Source organism: Corvus kubaryi, unplaced genomic scaffold (genome assembly GCF_017639235.1).
Source record: "Corvus kubaryi isolate FWS band 111438036 unplaced genomic scaffold, C.kubaryi_AGA036_p1.0 split1-131, whole genome shotgun sequence".
NCBI classification, from domain to species: domain Eukaryota; kingdom Metazoa; phylum Chordata; class Aves; order Passeriformes; family Corvidae; genus Corvus; species Corvus kubaryi.
The window spans coordinates 20,057,515-20,077,771 of record NW_024582073.1 but is presented as its reverse complement, the minus strand read 5'-3'; the positions used below and the strand labels follow the sequence as shown (position 1 = coordinate 20,077,771).

Sequence of the window (20,257 nt, the reverse complement as noted above, 5' to 3'; positions counted from 1 at the left end):
ATATCAGGGTGTTATAGCATTGGCTGTCACTCCATCTTCACCAAGTTCAGTTACTGCTTTTAAATATCCATATCCTATTTGTGACTGTACATTTGTAGGCTTGAGATCACATCTAGGAGTTAAGATAAATGAGATGTTTCATCTCAGTTTCCACTGTATCACCTCACTGCTAGGAAGGGGAGTGATAGAGCAGCTTGGTGAAGCTTCATGTGTTTTAGTTTATGGCCACTGCTCCTTATTCTGTCATTGAGCACCACCAGAAAGAGCCTGGCACCATCCTCTTGACACTCTTTGAGATATTTATATGTATTGACGAGGTCTCCTCTCAGTCTTCTCTTCTCTAGACTAAACAGGCCCAGCTCCTGCAGTCTCTCCTCAGAGAGATGCTCCAGACCCCTTCTCATCTTTGTGGCCCTCCACTGAAGCCCCTCCAGTAGCTCCTTGTCCTTCTTGAACTGTGGAGCCCAGAATTGAACACAATACTCCAGATGCACCTCACCAGGGCCAAGGTCATTGATAAACAAGTTGAATAAGACTGGACCCAGTATTGATCACTGGTGCTCCCCAGCCTTCAGCTGGATTCTACTCTGCTGATCATGATGCTCTGAGCTCTGCCATTCATCCAGTTCTTCATCTACCTTGATCCACTGTCCATTGATCTAACCCACATTTCCTGAGCTTACTATAGGATGTTATGGAAGACAGTGTCAAAAGCTTTGCTGAAGTCAAGGTAGACAACATTCAGTGCTCCCCCCTCACTGACCCATCCAGCCATGCCATTGTAGAAGACTATCAGTGGTCAAGCATATTTTCCGTTTGGTGAATTCATGCTGACTATTCCTGATCACCTTCTCTTGCATTCAAGTTTGCAGTTCCTGGCAAAAAGCAGTGTGGAGAGTATCCGTCCTGTGATTGACTATTGTGCCACAAATTAAAACTCCCTGCAGTTAAATCCAAGAGAAAAAAATGAGGTAGTCCTGAGTAATTTCTTATCATAACATTTTTATTGGGGCAGTGGTTTGGTAGCACTTGGAAATAGATATGATTTAATAGGTTATTGCCTTTTAGAAATGCATAGTTTTAAAATTATTCCATTGACTCTGGTCATAAAGCTGAACTATTATTTTTCTGTCTCAAGTGTGCAAAGCACCTTGCCATAGAAAACAGCACAGATGCAAATATCCAAGGGTGATATAGTTATATTGTTTTAAAGGAAATCCTGCTTTCAGGCACTTTTTAGACATAAGGAAAGAAGAAGCAATGATGCTTAGCATTATTTCTTGAAGAAACTAACTTCTTCTTCTATGACAACAATATTGTATCAATGTGCACCAGTTTTTAAAGTTTCCATTTAGAATGGTAGAAAAGAACTGTTTTATTGGTGCCCTGATATCCTGCTGGACTTTGTTTCTCTATTGGCTTCCTTTCTTCGATAGAATAGCTTTCTTCATGTAAAAAAAAATACAGAAAGAGTGCCGGAAATTAAAAAAGAGAAATTGCTTTAAAATTTAGGTTCATTTTGAAAGTGAGACTCAGACATATGGGAAAATGCCACACTACTATTTTCATTCAGTCAGTTGCTCTGGAAGCCAGACGTGTGCAGAGCTGCACAGGATGCAGGAGAGAGGGACTGAGGGGTGCAGGAAGGACAGCTTATGGCTTTCAGGGAAGATCTAACAGACAGATCTAACTTTCCACCTTCTCTGACAAAAAGTAGGAGTAAGAAAAGACTTTTTAAAGGCCTTGAGAATTGGGATGCCTCTCTTTTTTTGTGGGTCATGAGGTGTGATAAGCATTTAAGATGCTGTGTAAAAATCCAGGGTTTTTTGAGGGATTCTAATTCTTCTTGTTTAAATTGCTCTTGCTGAAGCTTTTAGGTAAAATTAGTAGTGATGTATGATACCACTCAGTTACTTTGAGTGGTTAATAAGTGTTCCCACAGACAGCAACAATGCATATAGGTGTTGCCTTGCCTTTCCTTAATTCAGTGAAAGATGAAAAAAATTGTGCAAGTAGGCTAATTTGTGTGACTCAGTGCTCCTCCAAAATGTCAAAATCTATTTCTCATTTATTAAAAATGCTTTTAGGAAGTTATGCTCATGAATGTGTTGTTTTGAAAACTGCCTTTCAGTTGTATGCTTTATGTACAATATGACTAATTTAAAATTACTGTAGTTCTGGAGGTATATTATCTGTGTTTGTATGTGCCATTATACAGTTTGTTTCCCCAAGCTGTCATTACTAGGTTTCATTGCTCAGTTTAATTTCAATTTGCTTGGCTCATCAGTAAGGCAATAAGTAAATAATGAGTGTTGTTTCATTTGCAAATTTATCTATAAACTAGTGTGTTTACTTCTGATAATAAATAGCTGAGTAAGTGACTTAGCTTTGTTACAGCATCATGGAGTGGTGTTGCTTGGAAGGTACCTTTAAATATCATTTACTCCAACCTCCCTGCTGTGGACTCACCTATGGAATTGGGTACCCTAATGCAAGCACTGAAAATCACTGCTATCCACTGTAGGCTTGGAACTCAGTGTCGTCCCACCAAAAGAAATAACACATGGATATATCCTGAAGATAATTTCCAATAGCCAGATTTACCATTTGGGGAAAAAAGCCCAACTTCTATCTGTCTTAATAAAGATACGTTCTCAGAATCATCCTGGAATAGAGTGACAATATCGATAAAATCTACTTGTGACAGTGTTTGATTCAGAGCTGCTACCTTTTCCACGGCTGTAATGACAGTGCTCTCCCAGGTGGTGTTTAGTCATCAGTGCATCTAGGTTACTCTCATTAAAATGTAGATGCCTTTCCTCCCTCTCCTGCTCTAGTCTCTTTCTTTCTTTAAATCAAGGATAAGTTTGAGTTGGTTAATTCTCAAAGTTGCTGTTCAAAATAAGAGGATTGTAACATCTTCTGCATAGGAAAACTCTGCTGTCCCAGCTGTCTGAAGACTTCAGGTCAAGTTGTGATGGGTTTAACCTGACTGGACACCTATCTGACCAAGTTGCAATTCTGGCTTAATTTAGTGTAAATTAAATGTATAATGGGGCTACAGATCACAGCATTGTGTAGCATAGATAGAAGCAGATGTGGCAGTGACTAACATTCTGCTGCTTGGTAGCCTTCTTTTACCATGAAGCACTGTTTGGTATGTAATGTGTATTGTCACTCAAGGTTAAAACACAGGGTTTTGAAACCTCTGCATCTGATAGAGGTTTTGGCAGTCTCTGTAATGGGGATAGTAGAAAGATGTTACTGAAACTATGAATGATGAAATACATTATAGCCTTTCTGGTATACTGCAATAGACAAGTGAGTCTTCTTCTTTTTTCCCCCTTTATTCTGGATTAACACGTAATCCCACATGGAAAAAATATTGCTTTCCATGCAGCCTGCTGAGCATCATTTTATAATGAGGTTTCATCACAGTGGATGTTACTATAATAGGCTATAACATTTTTCCACTACTCCTTCCCCAACCCTTAAGAGTCACTGGCCTATATTTTCTGAAATGTCTGGGGACATGAATAGTCTCAGTTGTGGGGTGAGATCTGAGGTCCATTGAGTAGACTTGATTGTTCAAAAGGCCAATTCTTTTGGCTTATCTAATAAGGACTTCCCCGTTAAAATAGCTAAGAAATTAAGAAATCCAAAATAAAAGCATTCCCAGCATAAACAAAAAGTCTTTTCCCTTTTTGATTAATTTTCCATCTTCTTGTAGAGCACAGTGGAGGGGTTATGGGTGTGAGTAGCCTGGTGTGGTTGGTACAGGAAATAAGGAGATAACTAGATAGTGTGTTGCTCAGTTTTATTTTATTCCCTAAAACTGTGAGAACTCATTGCCAGTTGCACACCCCTGTAGCAGATTCCTTAACATGCACATGGCCTTTTTCCAGCCCTGGTTCTCTACTTGTTTACTGGAAAGAGGCATGCAGTCTTTGCTTTTGAATATACAGCATCGGTTTTTAATACCAATTTAGAAGCAGCTTCCTTGGTGACTTTTAAAAGTGGAGTGGTGCTTGCTAATCAGTATTTTTTATTTTGTTCCAGGTGGGTAAACTGAGAGAAAAAATCCAAGAGGTTAAGCAAGAAAGGGAGCAGGAGCAGCATAAGCACACTGCCTATGTTTCTGAACTGAAAGCCAAGCTTCACGAGGAGAAAATGAAGGAACTTCAGAGTGTCAGAGAGCTACTGATCCGGCAGCATGAGCAGGAGGTGGCAAGAATGGTGAAAATCAAAGATGGTGAAATTCAGCGTTTGCAGTCAACAGTCAATGTCCTGCGGGACGGGGCGGCTGACAAAGTGAAGACGGCGCTGCTGAGTGAGGCAAAGGAGGAGGCTCGCAAGGCATTCGACGGGGAACGAATGAAGCTGCAACAAGAGATCTTGGAGCTGAAATCTGGCAAAAAGCAGCTTGAAGAAGCCCTGAACAACATTATGCAGGCGGATAAAATGAAGGCTGCGGACCTGCGTACGGCTTATCAGTCCCACCAGGATGAGATCAATAGAATAAAGCGGGAGTGTGAGAGGGAGATCCGCAGGCTGGTAAGTTCATTAAGTAATGCTGCTTATTTCACTTTATAGCAGATATTGGTATATTGCTGTATGTGCCCATAAATACCAAAGCAGCCTTTGGCAGTGATATCTTCCATCAGTACCGATTGCTACAATAGGCCACTATTTCCACTGCTTTGTCCTCCTTACAGCAAAGAAGAACCTTAGGCTCCCTAGCCTATCCAACACAGTCCAAAGCTTTGTGTCCCACCAAATAGAATACAAGTCAACCAAGACTTGCCAGGATGAATTTTCTCAGCAGATCAAAGAAATAAACTTCCCCTTCCTAGTTGTACAGCTATACTCCTGGTGACCAAAACAAGTCAGGGATTGTTCATTTGACAATGCAAGAACGCCTTTGTGAGATGGCAACATTAAATTCTCGTAGAGTTTTTATGTTTAAATCGGTGGAACCAGTTGTGCTGAAACAAGACAGTCTCTTTGCTTCTTCTGCATATTTATCCAGGTCATTCAATTTTAAGCAAAGTTGCCCTTTCAGAATTTCTGTATTTTCTCTATAGCAGCAGCAAAGTTAGGGCCTAGGACAGCAGGCTTTTTTCACGCTTCATAAACCCTAGGACTTCAGCACAGATGGCAGATTATGCTGTTTGTATAAAATCAAAATCCAGGCGATATTTCCTGTCAGTGGGTGCTCCAAATTATTCAGCTTTGTAAAATGTAAGGAATCTAAGATGGGCTGTACACAGCAATACATTTAGAAAGGTCTTCATCAAGTGACACTTCTGTTCGATAATGCGATATTTTCTATATATATGCATATATCTATTTGTTTATCTGCACAAACTAGCAGTACAATAGCTATGCAAATAAAATCTAAAATTACAGTAAGCATAATGTTTATGTTATGTCAAGTAGTACAGACTTTTAATAGAATGAAACATCAGTTTCCTTTGGAAAATATCTTGTCAGTTTGAATTTGCACAGAAATGACCTCTTTTTTCTTGTGTTCCTTAGGAAAAATTATGGTGAGGGCAAGCTACAAACTGTAATATCTGTTTAATGCTGGTGATTTTCTGTCTGAGACAATGAAAGCTGTTAATGCAGTAAATATTTATGCTTTAAATTAATTGGATGTTGATCGAGTCTCAGGGGTATCATTTCGTTCATTAATTAAGACCACTGCAAAGACTGACAGTGTGGAGTTTCTGCAAACATAGTTTCTTTCATATTTTGTTCTGTATTAGAAAAGTAAAATTCTAAAATCATGGCTATGAAGTACATGCCATTATAAAATGTGTTAAAGAGGAGAGAAGGTTGATACATTCTGGCATGTGTTTTTCTGGAGGATATTTTCTAAATGAATTTAACCTCCTCTAAGAAAGGTTTCAAAGGAAACACTTAACTCTTCACTTTCAAGAGTAGAGGTTTTCAGCCTACTGTGGTGCAAAGGCGATGAAGAAAGGCACTCTTTTTTCTGTATGGCACAAAAAAAAATCCAGTGAAGTCATTCAAAATTTTAATTGTAGCCTTGCTGGGCCTCGGTGACTCAGTAGCTACATCTAAAATGGTGGATGTATTGGGAGAGTGTGTAGATAACTCTTGTTTCCTTTTCCCAGTGCCAGAGGAAGCCTGCCCCTGGTCTCATGGGCTTTCTCAGGAAATGTTCATATCTTCCTCCAAGAGCCTGATGCTGCCTTCTAGTCCCTCCATTTCTTTCATATGATGAATTTCAATTTTTTCCTTAAATTCAGTGGTTTGTGGGGTTTTTTGAGAGAAGAGTTTCTTCTGGGAATTCTTAGGAATTTAGGCATTTGTTGTTGTACAGGGCATTCTTTAAATCTGGGACGAGGTAAAAAATACTGCGGGGTTCCTAGATGCTACTATTTTCCTTTGAGAGAGCACGTGGGATTATAGAATCTGATCACTGGGATATTTCCCTCTCTCCTCTCCCCTCCATTTAATTAGTTCAAGGGATGCTTGCCTCAATTTCAGATTAACCCCACCAGCTCTGGATTTGGGGTTCTTAGTTGGTTTCTACCCTTGTGGGATGAAACGAGAAGGATGTGAAAGGCAGTGTTACTAATATTAGCACAGTTCTGTAACTGAGTTTCAATTAATGTGCTCTTTTGTATGTGTGCAGTGTTTTATGGCACTATTAAGAAACCAGCATCTTTGGGATTAATGACCTAAATGGGCTGGCCATAGTGTAATTCAAATTCAGACAGAGTAATTCAGGATGCAGTCTGATTGTCTTGTCAGACTTGGTTGATTTATTTTACATTTCAGATCACAGATTACTTTTGAGAATGTATTTTTTATAGATATTGCAGCTAGAAAAAAGATCTGTATTTTTGCCATTAACTTTAATAGCCATGACTAATCGAGTAAAATCTTACAATTCTTGGCTGTTATCAAAAAATAAGTTATGGGAAAGGAAAACAGCAAAATCCATTGTCTGTGCATATATGGATATAATTATATTGACCATATAAACAGCTATGGTTGTATTATACAAATGTCAGTATTTTAGAAATATGATTAGAGATTGTCTTCATGATTTTGATTTGAGCCATGAAAAATACCCAACAAACCTCAACAGAGACAACACTGAATGGGTAAGGTCCTAGTGCTTAATAAGAGAAAGTAAAATACGTATTTGGCAAAAAATACAACACACTTTTTCTCTGTGCAGTATGAAATGATACTGGAATACGTCAGGTCCTGTAATTGAAAATGTAACAGTGATATAAATGTTTTCATTCATTTAAGGAATGCTAATTGCTGTGGATTTTATTCCCCCACCCTCCAAGAAAATACACCTTTGTTGTATAGATGCATCAGCACAATGTGCTGGCACCTATGAAACCAGAAGTAAAAATAGATAGTAACAAACTGGAGGGACAAATGAAACAGATGTCTTGAAAGTAAAGAGGCACCTTGGAGAATAAGATAAGAAAGCAAGAACAGCTATTAATTATTTTTTTCAGTCCCTATTTTCTGAGTAGTTGAGTCTGAACAGTTGTGTTGTTCCATGTACAAATGTACACAAAATAGCTATTTCAGCCAATTTTTCTTAGGGCTTGATTAAGCTTGCCATTTAACTGACTTACTTGGTGTTAAAATTAGGTTTAAAAATCGTTTTCAGCGGTAAGTAAAGTTGCTCTTTTTTGCCTGACAATCCTGAAATAGCCTGTTCACATTGTTGGTGATCCGTGGAAACAGACCAGCCTTACTCTGTCATCAGCACAGATGGAAAGGAAGGCATGGCTATTGACTATAGCATATTTGTTAGAGGTTACATTCATTTTGGGACAACTTGGACACTGTTTTTAAGCAGGCCTTTACATTGCAAGGCACATTTCTCTAAGCACTGTTTTTGCAGTGGTGAGATTAATGGACACTTTACAGTGCTTGCCTTGGAAAAGATATGCAAGAGCCCAGTCATTAAAAGGATATTGAATTATGACATCATTGTCATAATTCAATATCCTACTAATTTTTAGTATTGGTTATATAAGAAAAAAACTTAATGTTTATTTTGTAAACACTTAATATAATATTTGAACACTTAATATAATATTTAAACTTTGTAACAAACAAATGACACTTGCACCCTGCATTTTGTGGTGTATGTTTTAGTAAACATTATTTGTTTTATTGGAAATACCTTTAACACTAAGCCTTTTACTTATTTTACAGCTAAATACCCTCCTACCCTATTAAAATCTTTACACATACGGTCTTCCTAAATATTCTTAAACAGCTTGGATTGAAATTAACTGAAATACTTCACTTTAATATAAAATAGACCAAATTTTCTTAACCCCAAAATCATTATGAAAGATCACACTGATTGTATTAGATGCGCAATAAGGTTCCTGTTTTAGAGGGCACACAGTACACCAGATGAATTAAATTTGCATATTTCAATTTTATTTTCAAGTAGCCTTATAAAAATTGTCTAAAGAGCAATGTGACAGTACTGCACATTCATACTTGCAAGGCAAAAAATCCTTTTGCTGACAATAGAATCAAAGTAAAAGAAATGTTTACAAGGAGTGATTTTCAGAAGTTCCTGATCAGCCATGATTTATGAAGACAGATGCACTATTGAAGTGTCCTTAATCTCCTTAATCCTAATTATTTTGCTGCGTAAATAAAAAACTCCTTCTAGTGTGGAACACTTCTTCTGTCTGGTGTTAGCCAAATAAATATAATGCAGGACATGAAATAATAGAATTTGAGCTAACAGATTAAGCAATTTTTAAAGGTAGAAATCCAGGCAGTTTCACTGAAACTTCTTGTCAGGAGAAAAACCCTTTTATGGAATAAGCTCATGTACCTTTTATATTGAATAAGCCCCATGTACCTTTTATATTGATTTTTTAAAAATACTATGATTTCAGCTTTGTGTCTGTGTGTAACATAGCATCTAATGATTTGAGTGAAGGCTTCTGACAAATGTCTTTTCAGAATTAAGAATTAGGTTGTTCCAGTTCAGGACAACCAAAATTTCAGCTCACGTCCTTCACAAATTCATATTTTCTAACCTTGCATAGCTCTTAATATGCTTCTCTAAGTCCTCAGTATGGATTATACTAATAAGGTGTCCATAGTCTTTAGTATTATTTAGCATAATAGTATAATACAGTATAATATAATAGTATAATACAATTGTGGAAAAATTTTGAGGGTCCTCTCCAGGTCAGCTGGTCCAGTGTCCTGCTCAAAGCAGCGCTGCTTTGAAGGTTTGATCAGGCTGCTCTGGGCCTCCTCCAGTCCAGTTTGAAAACCTCCCAAGATGGGGTTCAACAGTGACAGCCTACCCCAAAGCCCTGTCACTGTGAAATTTCTTTCTTCTTTTGATTGTCACTGTTGTCCTTTTGCTGTGTATCTTGGGGAAACATGTGCTTTGTTCATCGCTGTATTCCCCTTTGGATGGCTGAATGGCTATCTGCTATTGGAATGCGTCCTGCCTGCTTCCTTTGGCTGGCTCAGCAAGCCTGGCACCTTCACCGTTCCTTGAATGCTGGATGCTGCAGCCCCATAGTGGTCTTACTGGCCTTCCTCCAGTTATGTGGCACTTAGGCCAGTTTGTCAGTACCTTCTTTTTTGTGCTGGGGAGCCCAAAAGTGGCATAGTTTCACGTATGCTCAATAAAAGGCTAAATCTCTTTTGGTACACCCCTCCTGGTTTGGCCCAGTATCAAGTTAACTTCAGTCATTGCAAGCTCTCACCACTGACCATATCCAACTTGCCCTACAGGACACAAAAATCTTTCATTTTGTCTTTCCATTTTTCCTCTTTTCTTTCTTCCCATTGCAAAACTGTCAACTTCACTTGGCACCCAACTGTTGCAGGCACTTGAACTCTCTCAGGGGCAGGACACTGTATCTTAGGCAAACTTTGTGAGGGTTTCTTGGCTCATTTCTCCAACATGTCAGAAAGGTCCTCTGAATGATGTTCCTATCCTGTGGTAACAGCTCCCCCAAGTTTGGTATCATCCACAAATTTGGGGAGCAGTGCATTCCGTTTCTTCATATGGGCAATTGACAAAGCTGTTAAAATGTGTTACTCCCTTCAGTTTTCAAGGGATAAAATTTAGATGAACAAATAAAATACTTCTGTGTTCTAAGAAATTCAGCAACTATTTTTCAGTAAAATGTGAAAAATAGTAGAAGCAAAAGTTTAATGCTCCACCAAATCCCAAATTACCTACTGATGGGAACAGTTTTCTAATAACATTCATGTTCTCCTACATTCCCATTACTAGGATTTTGCCATTTTAAGGCAGTGGAATTCATATCTTTATGTTACTTTCATCCCTGGGGTCAATGCAGAGACATTTGTTTCTGAAAATTCTGGAGCAGAGGCACAGTTGGCTGTTGGCAGGGGCATTCCCTGATCCTCTGCTGGCCTGGGGAGAAGGGTGGAGCCTGGCTTTTCTCACTTCACTTGTGCAGTGGCACGTGTGCATGAGTTTTGATTCCTAACCGAAGTCTCGAGTTTTGAGACTGGAAAGCTGAGCTTTGAATCATCCAAGGAAGTCGTGCATGGTTGGGTAGGGCTGTAGTGTGCTTCTTCTCGGCTGCTTAACCCTGCATGTATTTCACACACAGCTGCTGATATCAAATTGTAGGCTCTTCCCTGGATTTTGCCATCTGTTTGAGACGCGTGTTTCAGCTGCATTCCAAGGCTGAGCTAATCTGCAGCAAAGACCCACCACCTCCAGCTTTGTAGGACTGCAAATAATACTTCGCTTTCCATCCTCTGAAGATTTATGCTTGTTCTCTTAGGAGCTAACTGGGCAGCATTCCAGCCAGACGTTGTTTTTCCCTGAATCAAGTAGATCTAATGAAACCTTTTTTATAGTGCAGGCTTAGCATTTTGTGTTTGTTCTTAATATTTTCTAAAAAGTTAGGAAGGTCACAAATTTGACTTCTGTATCTCCTTACAAAATTTAGAACAGTATTAAACCCCACGAAAGTTACATATGGTGTAGCACCCAGACAAACAATCTCCTAAAGTTTGTATTTCTTAGCTTTGCTACATTTTTATCTTTTTGACTTCTTGTTCATTACAGCTCTGTCAATGAACACTTGGGATAGGTAATAGGAAAAATCTGGTAGTTGAGACTGTAGTTGGCTTTCGAGAAATATGTGAGAAACCTCTTTTCAGTAAGTTCTGGGATTTTATGCCCATGTGATGTTTCTTGTGTAATTTATCAAAACTTCAAATGAGATTTACACACTTCAGAAAAATATTTGGGAAATGCTGGTGGAGGAAATTATTGACTGTTGGTTTAGAAAAATTACACAAGAAATTAAGACTAAGTGCTATCCACCTCTGTCTGTGACCCTTATTACTCAGCTGAATGGTTGGCATCTCTTGTCTCTTTTCTCTCTGTTACCCAAATAAGCAGCAAGCATTTATTTAAATAGCTGATGATGTCTCTTGTAGAGAATACTATGCACAACTCTGGAATATTTTAATTCTTCTCTTCAGTTGGGCTTTCAGCTTGGGATATTGTTGTTAGGTCTCAGTGTCCCTTTATAAATGTAAAAAATGTTAATTCCATTTGGTTGAATCTTCACCTGGGTTTTTTTTTGAGTAGCATCTTCTTTTTGTTATTCATAGTAACCAGCAATTCTTCTGTCATGATAGCCCTATTTTCAGTGTCAGGCACTTAGTATAAAGGTTAATTAAATTTCTTCCGGAGAAGAGCACTGTAGAATTATTTTCTGCAGTTGGCTAGGAGGTAACTTTTACGAGGATGGCTAAAGAGGAAGGTCTTACACTTGGCAATGCAGCAGCTGGCTTTTTCCACTTTGGAAACTGAATGTGTCATTGCCTTGATAGATGTGGCTTTTAATTCCCTGGGAATTTCTTTTTCAACTTCATGAGAGGCTAAAGTTCCCCCAAAGGTTTCTGAGTTTCTTTCACTGTAGCTATTGAAGTGTGGCATAATTAGCAGGGGATGCTTTTTCCAGTGACTGGCTTGGTTCCCTTTCATGTTTGATAAATATTATTAAAAAGACTCATTTCTGCTCGTTTCTCTTAGCTGTAAGGGGGCAGTTACATACCTGTTGTTAGGAACCTGGATAATTTTGACACAGGCTATAAATGCTAGCTCTTCATTGACATAATGCAGGTTGTGTCTCTCTTCAGCATCTAACATTTGACAGCACAAAACCCCTAAAGAAATGATATTTAAAAAACTCTAATTTTAACCAGGAGCTCCAGAGTTAGTTACACTACTCAAGGTGATTTCTCAGTAATTTGCCTCTGCAGCTGCTTGTGAATGATCTTATTTTCTTTAAATCCTCTTTCACAGGGTATTTCTGCTACTTTTCTTCTCAAGACATATGATTGAAAATACCTTCTAGCCTCATGTTGCTCCACTGCCTTCCTACCACAGACTTTTTGTACTGACTTGAACCACCCTTAAATGCATACAGAAAAATAATCAGTGCTCTAAAGTACTTTGAAATCCATGCAAAACAGAATGTGAAAGAGTTCATGTGACTCTGTTTTGCTTTGTAGCTGCAAAAAGTGGGTAAATTTGTTTTAAACTGAGAACAAATTTGAAACCTAAGCAGGCAGTTGGAAGGAATTTCTGGGACTGTATATTTGATTTAAACAATATGTGTGAGCCCAGTGCATGATTGGGATGTCATTATGCTAAATAGGTTGGAAGAAAAGATGTTATCTCTCCTTTGTATCTTAGTGAGAGGTCTCAAATGAGTTGCAGAACAGGCAGGAATCTGTGAAAGCAGTGGTGGGAGTTAGTGCAAGCCAGGTTCCAGTTGCCACTTTTTGGTCCTTCAAGTACAATGCCATGGTAGAAAACACGAAAACGCTTCTTAATCTGATCTGCTGAAGGGCTTCTGTGCCTGAAAGCTTTTTTATCAGCTCTGTCACTCAATCTAATAAAAAATACTACTCTCTAAGACCATGTAGATTCTTAGACAGTCGGCTATGACAGTGTTGTTTCCACATGTGCTTGATTAAAATACCAAGCAACAGGGAACCTGGATTAATCCGTTTTGATTTTCATTTGCCTAAGGAAAGATATGCTTCTCCCCACTAAAATAGAGACCATAATACATGTGTCTAATAGACATACCTAATGCATGCCCAATTATATTAGGTTGTTTTCCTTTATGCTACCAACTTTTTTGCCTTCATATAACGAACTGTGGCTCCAGTGGGGCAGAACTGACATGGAGACTTTGTTTGATCTTTTACAATTATTAGAATATACAGTACTAGGCTAAACTAAAGTTGTCTTCTATGGCAGCTTATGTTCAGTTTAAACCTAAACCATCTCTCTCTTTTTCTTAGTAATGTACCTCCTCTTTCATTCCCTCCTGGGCCCTTGACCATCTCTCCCACATGGAACTGAGGGAGGTTGCATTACTGTAAAGTACTTCTCTTCCTTTTTTTCCCACTCTGCATGAATTTGTACTCTCTGTTAAGAAAGCAGGCAGGGAAGATGAACCAATTTGCTCTGCACTGTGCAAGGCTGAAAAAGATAGTAAGTCTTTGGGTCAGACTGCAGTTGTAAGATGTAAGAAAATTGATACATTAAAAAGGTTGATGCAGTTACATTGGATAAATATAGGGTGTAACTGTCCTCTTGAAGAGAGCACAATTGTATTGACCCCCATGCTTCTGAAGCAGAATTTGGAGGCATTCTTGCTGCAGTTCTAGTCATGTTTATCAATTTGTGGTGAGTTTGTTGCCTAGAAATTCTTTGTTCTGCTAGTTCGTGGTTATAAAAAATGAAACACTGTTGCAGTGTTCTATGTATTTGTGTGTGTGTTTAAGAGGTTCTCTAGTGCATACCTGTAACTTAAAATAGAAACCCAAAATAAGAAAGGATCTGCAGTCATTGCTATTATATGGTATCAATGTTTCAAAGACTTTTATGATTGACTGAGACATGGGGCATTTGTTGTTTTCAGAAAGATTTGCCACATGTAGATTTTTTTATGGTAGGGAAAAGAGTAGTAGGAAAAGCAGAGGAGAATTATGCCTTTCCTTAACCTCCACCTCAAAGCCATGCTCTTTCATGGCATTTCTTTCTAATTTGTGTGAGCTTGTGTGCTTTGATCTGTGGAAGTGTGGGAGGAGGGTGACATGGGCGTGGCTGCACTGGTCACATCTGTTCCAAAGGATCAGTTCTGCGGCAGTTCAGCAAGTAGCAGACGTACCAAGATAGTTGCTTTCCTTTTTTTCTTCCAGCTTAAACCCTATGACATTGCATTTCCCATTAAGTTGTGAGAATATGAAGAGTATGAAAATGCTACTAATTGAGTATCTGAAATTAGGGCTGTTTGTGTAACCTTGGGTCTTCTTATTGAATGTGTGCCTTGCCTGGTCAAATTCCTGTGTCAGTTACATGGATGTTCAGTGTGAACACCTGTGTCGTTGAAAGCGAAACTGTCCACAGTATTTAGTTACATGACATTTTTTCCTCCCGAGGGCTCCCTGATACATCAGTGTGCATGACAGATAGCATTCAGTAAATGAGGCAGCTGCTTAATTTTTGTCATTGTTGTTCACTGCACAGTCCCTCTGAAACCCTGCACGTTGCAAATTCTTCCATTAACAAAACTGCGTTCTTTTCTTGCAAGTCCTTTTTGGCATACTTGGAAGTCTCACAAATGTGAATTGACACACTGGGAAGTATTGGTTTTATTTACTGCATGAGGAGTTGGGACACAGCAACTTTTCTAAATCAGGGAAGAAATCTCCATCAGAACCAATCTCCATCAGTTCCAGTTAGAACTTCAGAGTCGTCTAGACCAGCTTATTAACTTCAAATCTGACCTTTTTATCTTTGATCATGGTTCAGCCGGGCCATCTCCTGCCAGTCAGGTTCTGTAGACAAACTAATTTTCACGTTCTTTGTAGACTGTGAAAGGATTAAGGCAAGAATCCTGAAGAAGCAAATTGCATCCAATCATGTAATCTCATTGTGTTAATCCTGTAAATCACTTTGATTGAGCTATAAATTACTTCTGCAATTCTTGTGGACTATAATAAACAACAAATGTATGATTTAACAAGTTCATGATTCTATTTTATTTTTTTCAAGTAAGGTTATAATACTCTTACTTCCAGAATTCCATGTGTTTATGTTGGCCAAGAAAACAGTTTCTTAAACTGAAGGAAATACAGCACAGTTCAAATAAGTATATTGTTAATGGCTAACATTCTTGTTAAGAAATCTGTTTCTACAGTAACTGCTGCAGATTGTCACTTCCTTAAGCATTTGGAATAGTACCAAAGTGAATTTAACACTGATGCTGCGAGGGACAAATCCTATGAGAGCCGCAGTAGATCACTGCGAGCAATGTGCTTTATTTGGTGTGGAGATGTATGAACACACAGTTCAGTAACCAGAGAGGGTGTTTAAGAACTATTTCTTCCTACCCTTTATTCTGATGGTCTGTGTGCACTTATTTTTTCCTTCTACACAAAGGCTATTCTTCATTTGAATCTTATAACAAGGGCGCATAAAATACATAGGTATGCTTAAGATTTTAAGTTTAAATATTGTGCATGTATATGCTACTAATTTTAAATGTCTGTGAAGAGATTCACCACACATGATTTTCACTAATAAAGAGGGAGTCAACATGGGGCAAATGTGTGTGGCTCAAGCTTTGAAACAAAACCCAGGTGAGTTTCAAAGGGTGTGTTTGTCTTTTCTTATACTAGCTGTGTTTCTTCTCTAAAACAGTAGTGAAGAGAGATTTTTCTTCTCCTTTTCAAAGTGTGTATCCTCCGATGAAGTGGATGTTTTCAGTGACTATGTATTCTGTTTCACTATGTTTGCATCTGGTTTTGTTTGTCTCTTGAGTTGAGACTGGACCAAGGAAACTCATGATCAAGCCAAGGCTGAAACTTGTTTAAGGACAGAGAAGAAGACTACAGAGGAGATGTATTTTCTTTTTGGCAGCCACAGTTTTGGTGCTAGTGTAATTCTGAGAGAAACAGAACTTTGTTTTTGCAAGTTTGTGTTTGCATGCAGTGAGCACTTGGGGATGTTACAGAAACTTCCTTCGTGCATTATTTCTTTCCAGATGGACGAGATAAAAGGCAAAGACAGGGTGATTCTGGCTCTGGAGAAAGACCTTGGTGTCCAGGCAGGCCATACACAGAAACTGCTCCTTCAGAAAGAAGCTCTGGATGAGCAGCTTGTCCAAGTGAAGGAGGCAGAACGATACCACAGTAGTCCGAAGAGAGAGCTTCCTGCGGGAGTAGGGGATATCAGCGAACTGATGGGAAGTCCGGTAAGAAAATGGTGTTTTTTCCAAATGTTCAGCTCTGGATAATTGCCTAGGTGTTCACATTGGTTTCGTGGTTACTACTAGGACCAGTTAATGGTAAATGGCCTGGTGCTGCACTGTGTTGTTTCACTGATTATTTAAAAACTCCTTAAATTGCAAAGAATGTTGAAAAATATGTGGATATAGAACTTCTAGAATTTACACTGTGATCTTCAGCTGTGAACCCCAGTATTTTCTTAGTATTTCATTACTTTAGGAATATTTTAACCATTAGAAAATAGGTACTATACTTCTCAAAAAGTGAGCCATGTGATTTTAATCTATGTCCTTTACACTGGAACTATTTTAGCTGAGAGTAAGAAACTGGTGAGAAGTAACCTGCTATATGTGGAATATTGTTTACCTAGATGGTTGGTTTTTTTCATTGTTAAACTTTAGATGCATTTCACAAGATGCTGTTCATGTAGCATTTTCACAGGATGTTATTTAGTGTTTCAGTTAATTAAAGTAAGTTTTCCAGACACTGATGTATGAGCCTGTTTTAAATTTGCACAATACACTTGCTAAGCCATGATATTAAGCTATGGATAGTAAAATATTTTTTAAAAGGTAATTTTATAAATCTTTATGTTTTTGATTAAAGGAGCAGCATTTGGATGAACGAGATGTGCGGAGATTTCAGTTAAAAATCGCTGAACTGAATGCTGTAATAAGGAAGCTGGAAGACAGAAACACTCTCCTAGCAGATGAAAGAAATGAACTGGTAAATTAATTAGTAATAACACAGATGGTGACTGGGAGGGCATCTTTATGGCAAAAGATTTAATGTTGGAAAGTCAGTGTTGTAAATAATTTACAAGTTAGTCCTGGTTGGCCTCAGTCAATTGTATCTAAATACAACAGAGATTTCTATAGCAATTAATCTTGTAACCATAGAAGACATGGATGGAATCTTTCCTGTTCCACAAAAATAAAAATTTAGAAATTTATTTTGGGGTCATAGTAATCAAGTTAACTCGTATATTGCCTGTAGCACTGTGTAATGATGTTGTGTAAAACATACATAATCCTAATTAAATTGCTGTATTCATCCTTTTGAAATTTGTTTTTGTGACATGGTTATGCTAGCTAGGAGTTAAAAAAGCTTTCTTGTGCTAGTGATGAAAAATCTGCCATTTCTCAAGGGAAGTCTCTTAAGTAGGTGAAATTATCCTAGGAGAGGGATAGTAACTTAGGAAAGAAAGGATATGACATGAATTTTAAGAATGAATTTTTTTAGCCTTTATCATGACTTAATTGCTTGTACTGAGGTTAATGGTAAAACTCACACTGACTGCAATGGGAAGTGAATTTCACAATAGGAATGTTTATGTATGTCCTGCAATGCCCTAGTTCTAGCGGCAGTAGAAAAGATTTTTCATTCTAGACAGATGGAACCTATATATCTGATTCTAAAATTATGCGGAGGGCTGAAGTGGTGCCATGTGTCAGTAGTATACATGAGTGAAACACTGACATCCTTGTGAAACATTGACATCTTCCTCCTTGTTAATCCTTTCTGTGGGCCTAAGTAATTCAAAACATCCCTGAAGAATGCTGAAGTATTGTAATGTATCCTTCAGTGTCCCTCTAGATGGAGGGCATGTATGACTCAGTCAAGTGCTCTTCTTGATTCTAGATTCAGTGGCATAAGAAATATATTTTGAAATAGATGTGGAGCAGGTTTTATATTATGAGACAATATTACACATAAAACCAGTAGTATCATCAAGGCCATGTGATTAAGCACTGTGAAAAATAATTTTCTCAAGAATGAAACAGAAAACCAAATACTCAGTGATATTATCTCAGGAAAAAATTATTATCTCTTTCTCCTTTCCAGTTAAAACTCATTAAATTTAAAAATCTTTTGACTGAGAAAAACAGATTTTTTTTCAAACAAAACAGCTCCTGAAGTAAAAACAGTGAAATATTGAATATGCACAAATGCTAGAAAGAGCAGTAATTTGCTTCATGTAATTGTCTAACATAATAAAACCACAGGAGCAAAATTGAGCAGCTTGAAAATGTCAGCAGAATGCTGAGATTGAATCTGTGCCCTCTGGCTGACTTTCTCATTGCTCTAATGATGCATTAGGTAAAGGGGTTTTTAAACTGGAAGAGGAAGAGTGTCCTCCTCATAAGGGATGGCTAAATTGGTGGAAACAGCTTGTCTAGAGACCTAGTTAGTCATAAGAAGCTTATATGTATTGAGATTAGTTTGTGAAGAAATCCTTTTATGGATCATCGTAACTGTTTGCCATGCAAAATCCAGTGACCAGATTTAGTGCTTTGGCAGACAGTACAAAAATGTTACATCTTACTTGTTTGGACTCCTGTAGTTCTTAGTTCAGCAGTGGTGTATATCTCAAATGCCATTTAGCAGAAGAGCTAAACTTTCTGAGTTAAGAAAGGAAAGTGAAAACACACCTATTTCTTCTTTCCTTCAAAGGTAAACTTAAGCACAGCTAACTTTGTTTCTTTGCCATTGCAGCTGAAACGTTCTCGGGAGACAGAAAGTCAGCTGAAGCCTTTGGTAGAAAAAAATAAGAGGATGAGCAAAAAAAATGATGATATGTTACAATGTATCCAGAGAATGGAAGAGAAAATAAAAAATTTATCAAGGGAAAATGTAGAACTGGTAAGTGAGCTTCTCTGGTAAGTAATCATCTCTGATGTCATGTTATAAGAACACACTGCACACAGTTACGTCGAAGTGGAAGTGCTTGTGAGGCTTTTATTCTAACACAAACACATCAGTCTCCACAGTGGGATGGTGCAACTGTCAAATGCAGACAATGCAGCTGAATACTCATATTCTAAATTCAGAGTGGCATGTGCTTTGTGTTGTATCAATTCACACTGATTAAGGGAAAGGAGAACGGATAGATAAAGTGTTTTTGCAGGCTGTAAAAAGCTATGACTAAAAATCAGCTTTAATAAATACTCCTTTTATGATTAGAAGTCAGAACTGAATTTGAGTGCATGCACTATGCTAGATCATTGAGTTCACTTATCTGCTAATTTTTTCTCAGACTGTGTTCTTTGATTCTATTTTAAAATACCTTATGTGAGAGATTAACACAGAGGCATATAGAACGTGGGGTTTTTTTGTTGAAAGAGGCCTTGTGTTGTAGTGGAGTATGCACTGATGAGTTCAAAGAATTCTTGGTTGCTACATCACACATGAGAATTTTTCTCCTGTTGCAGCAAGACACTTTAAAACATTCTTTATGTTTTTATTTTTGTAGAAAGAGAAGTTGTCTGCACAACCAGCACTGAAAAGGCACACATCTTTAAATGATCTCAGCAGCACACGAGAGGAACAAGAAATTGAATTCCTTAGACTGCAAGTCAAAGAACAACAGCATGTTATTGATGATCTCACAGTGGTAATGTTTATGACTGGTATACACATGTGCATGCACACACATCTATAGACAAGCTAAAGATTTCAGAGAAATGTTTTAACTCCAGTGGTAGTGGTGATACAGAAATAGTTCTTTGGTGTCAAAGGGTTCTTGTTATTTCTCAGGTAGTGAATCATTTTTTTGGAATGTGTATGAATCTTTGTATTAAAAATATTTACCTATTATGAGTTGCTCGTGAAGAAAAGTGCATCATCAGCCCATTGACCTTACTTGCAAAACTGGCTGTCAACAAAGGAGGAACTTGAGTAAAGGACACTTTCCAAAATGTAATGACTAAAATGTGTTGGATGCAAATCCTGGTGCAAACCCAAGCACTCCCTGATCTAGAAGTTTTCCTAAAAGAAAGGAACATGATGGTGTTAATTTCACCTGGCTAAGCATCTCTAGCTGAGCTGGCCATGCAAGCTGTATTTAAAACAGATGGGAAGAACTCTGTGTGGTTCATCAAACCAAAGGTAGCAG

General features: G+C 38.0%; 1 protein-coding gene across 11 annotated transcripts in view; it reads left to right on the top strand.

Moving 5' to 3' along the window:
- JAKMIP1 (janus kinase and microtubule interacting protein 1) overlaps positions 1-20,257 on the top strand; it is a 228,814-nt gene that overhangs the window by 67,537 nt on the left and 141,020 nt on the right. For all 11 annotated transcript variants that reach the window (XM_042053543.1, XM_042053544.1, XM_042053547.1 and 8 more), the window contains 5 exons: positions 4,060-4,554; positions 16,119-16,328; positions 16,969-17,088; positions 18,859-19,005; positions 19,616-19,756. In XM_042053543.1, the coding sequence (XP_041909477.1) occupies positions 4,060-4,554; positions 16,119-16,328; positions 16,969-17,088; positions 18,859-19,005; positions 19,616-19,756 (1,113 nt within the window). The remainder of the gene's footprint in view (positions 1-4,059; positions 4,555-16,118; positions 16,329-16,968; positions 17,089-18,858; positions 19,006-19,615; positions 19,757-20,257) is intronic.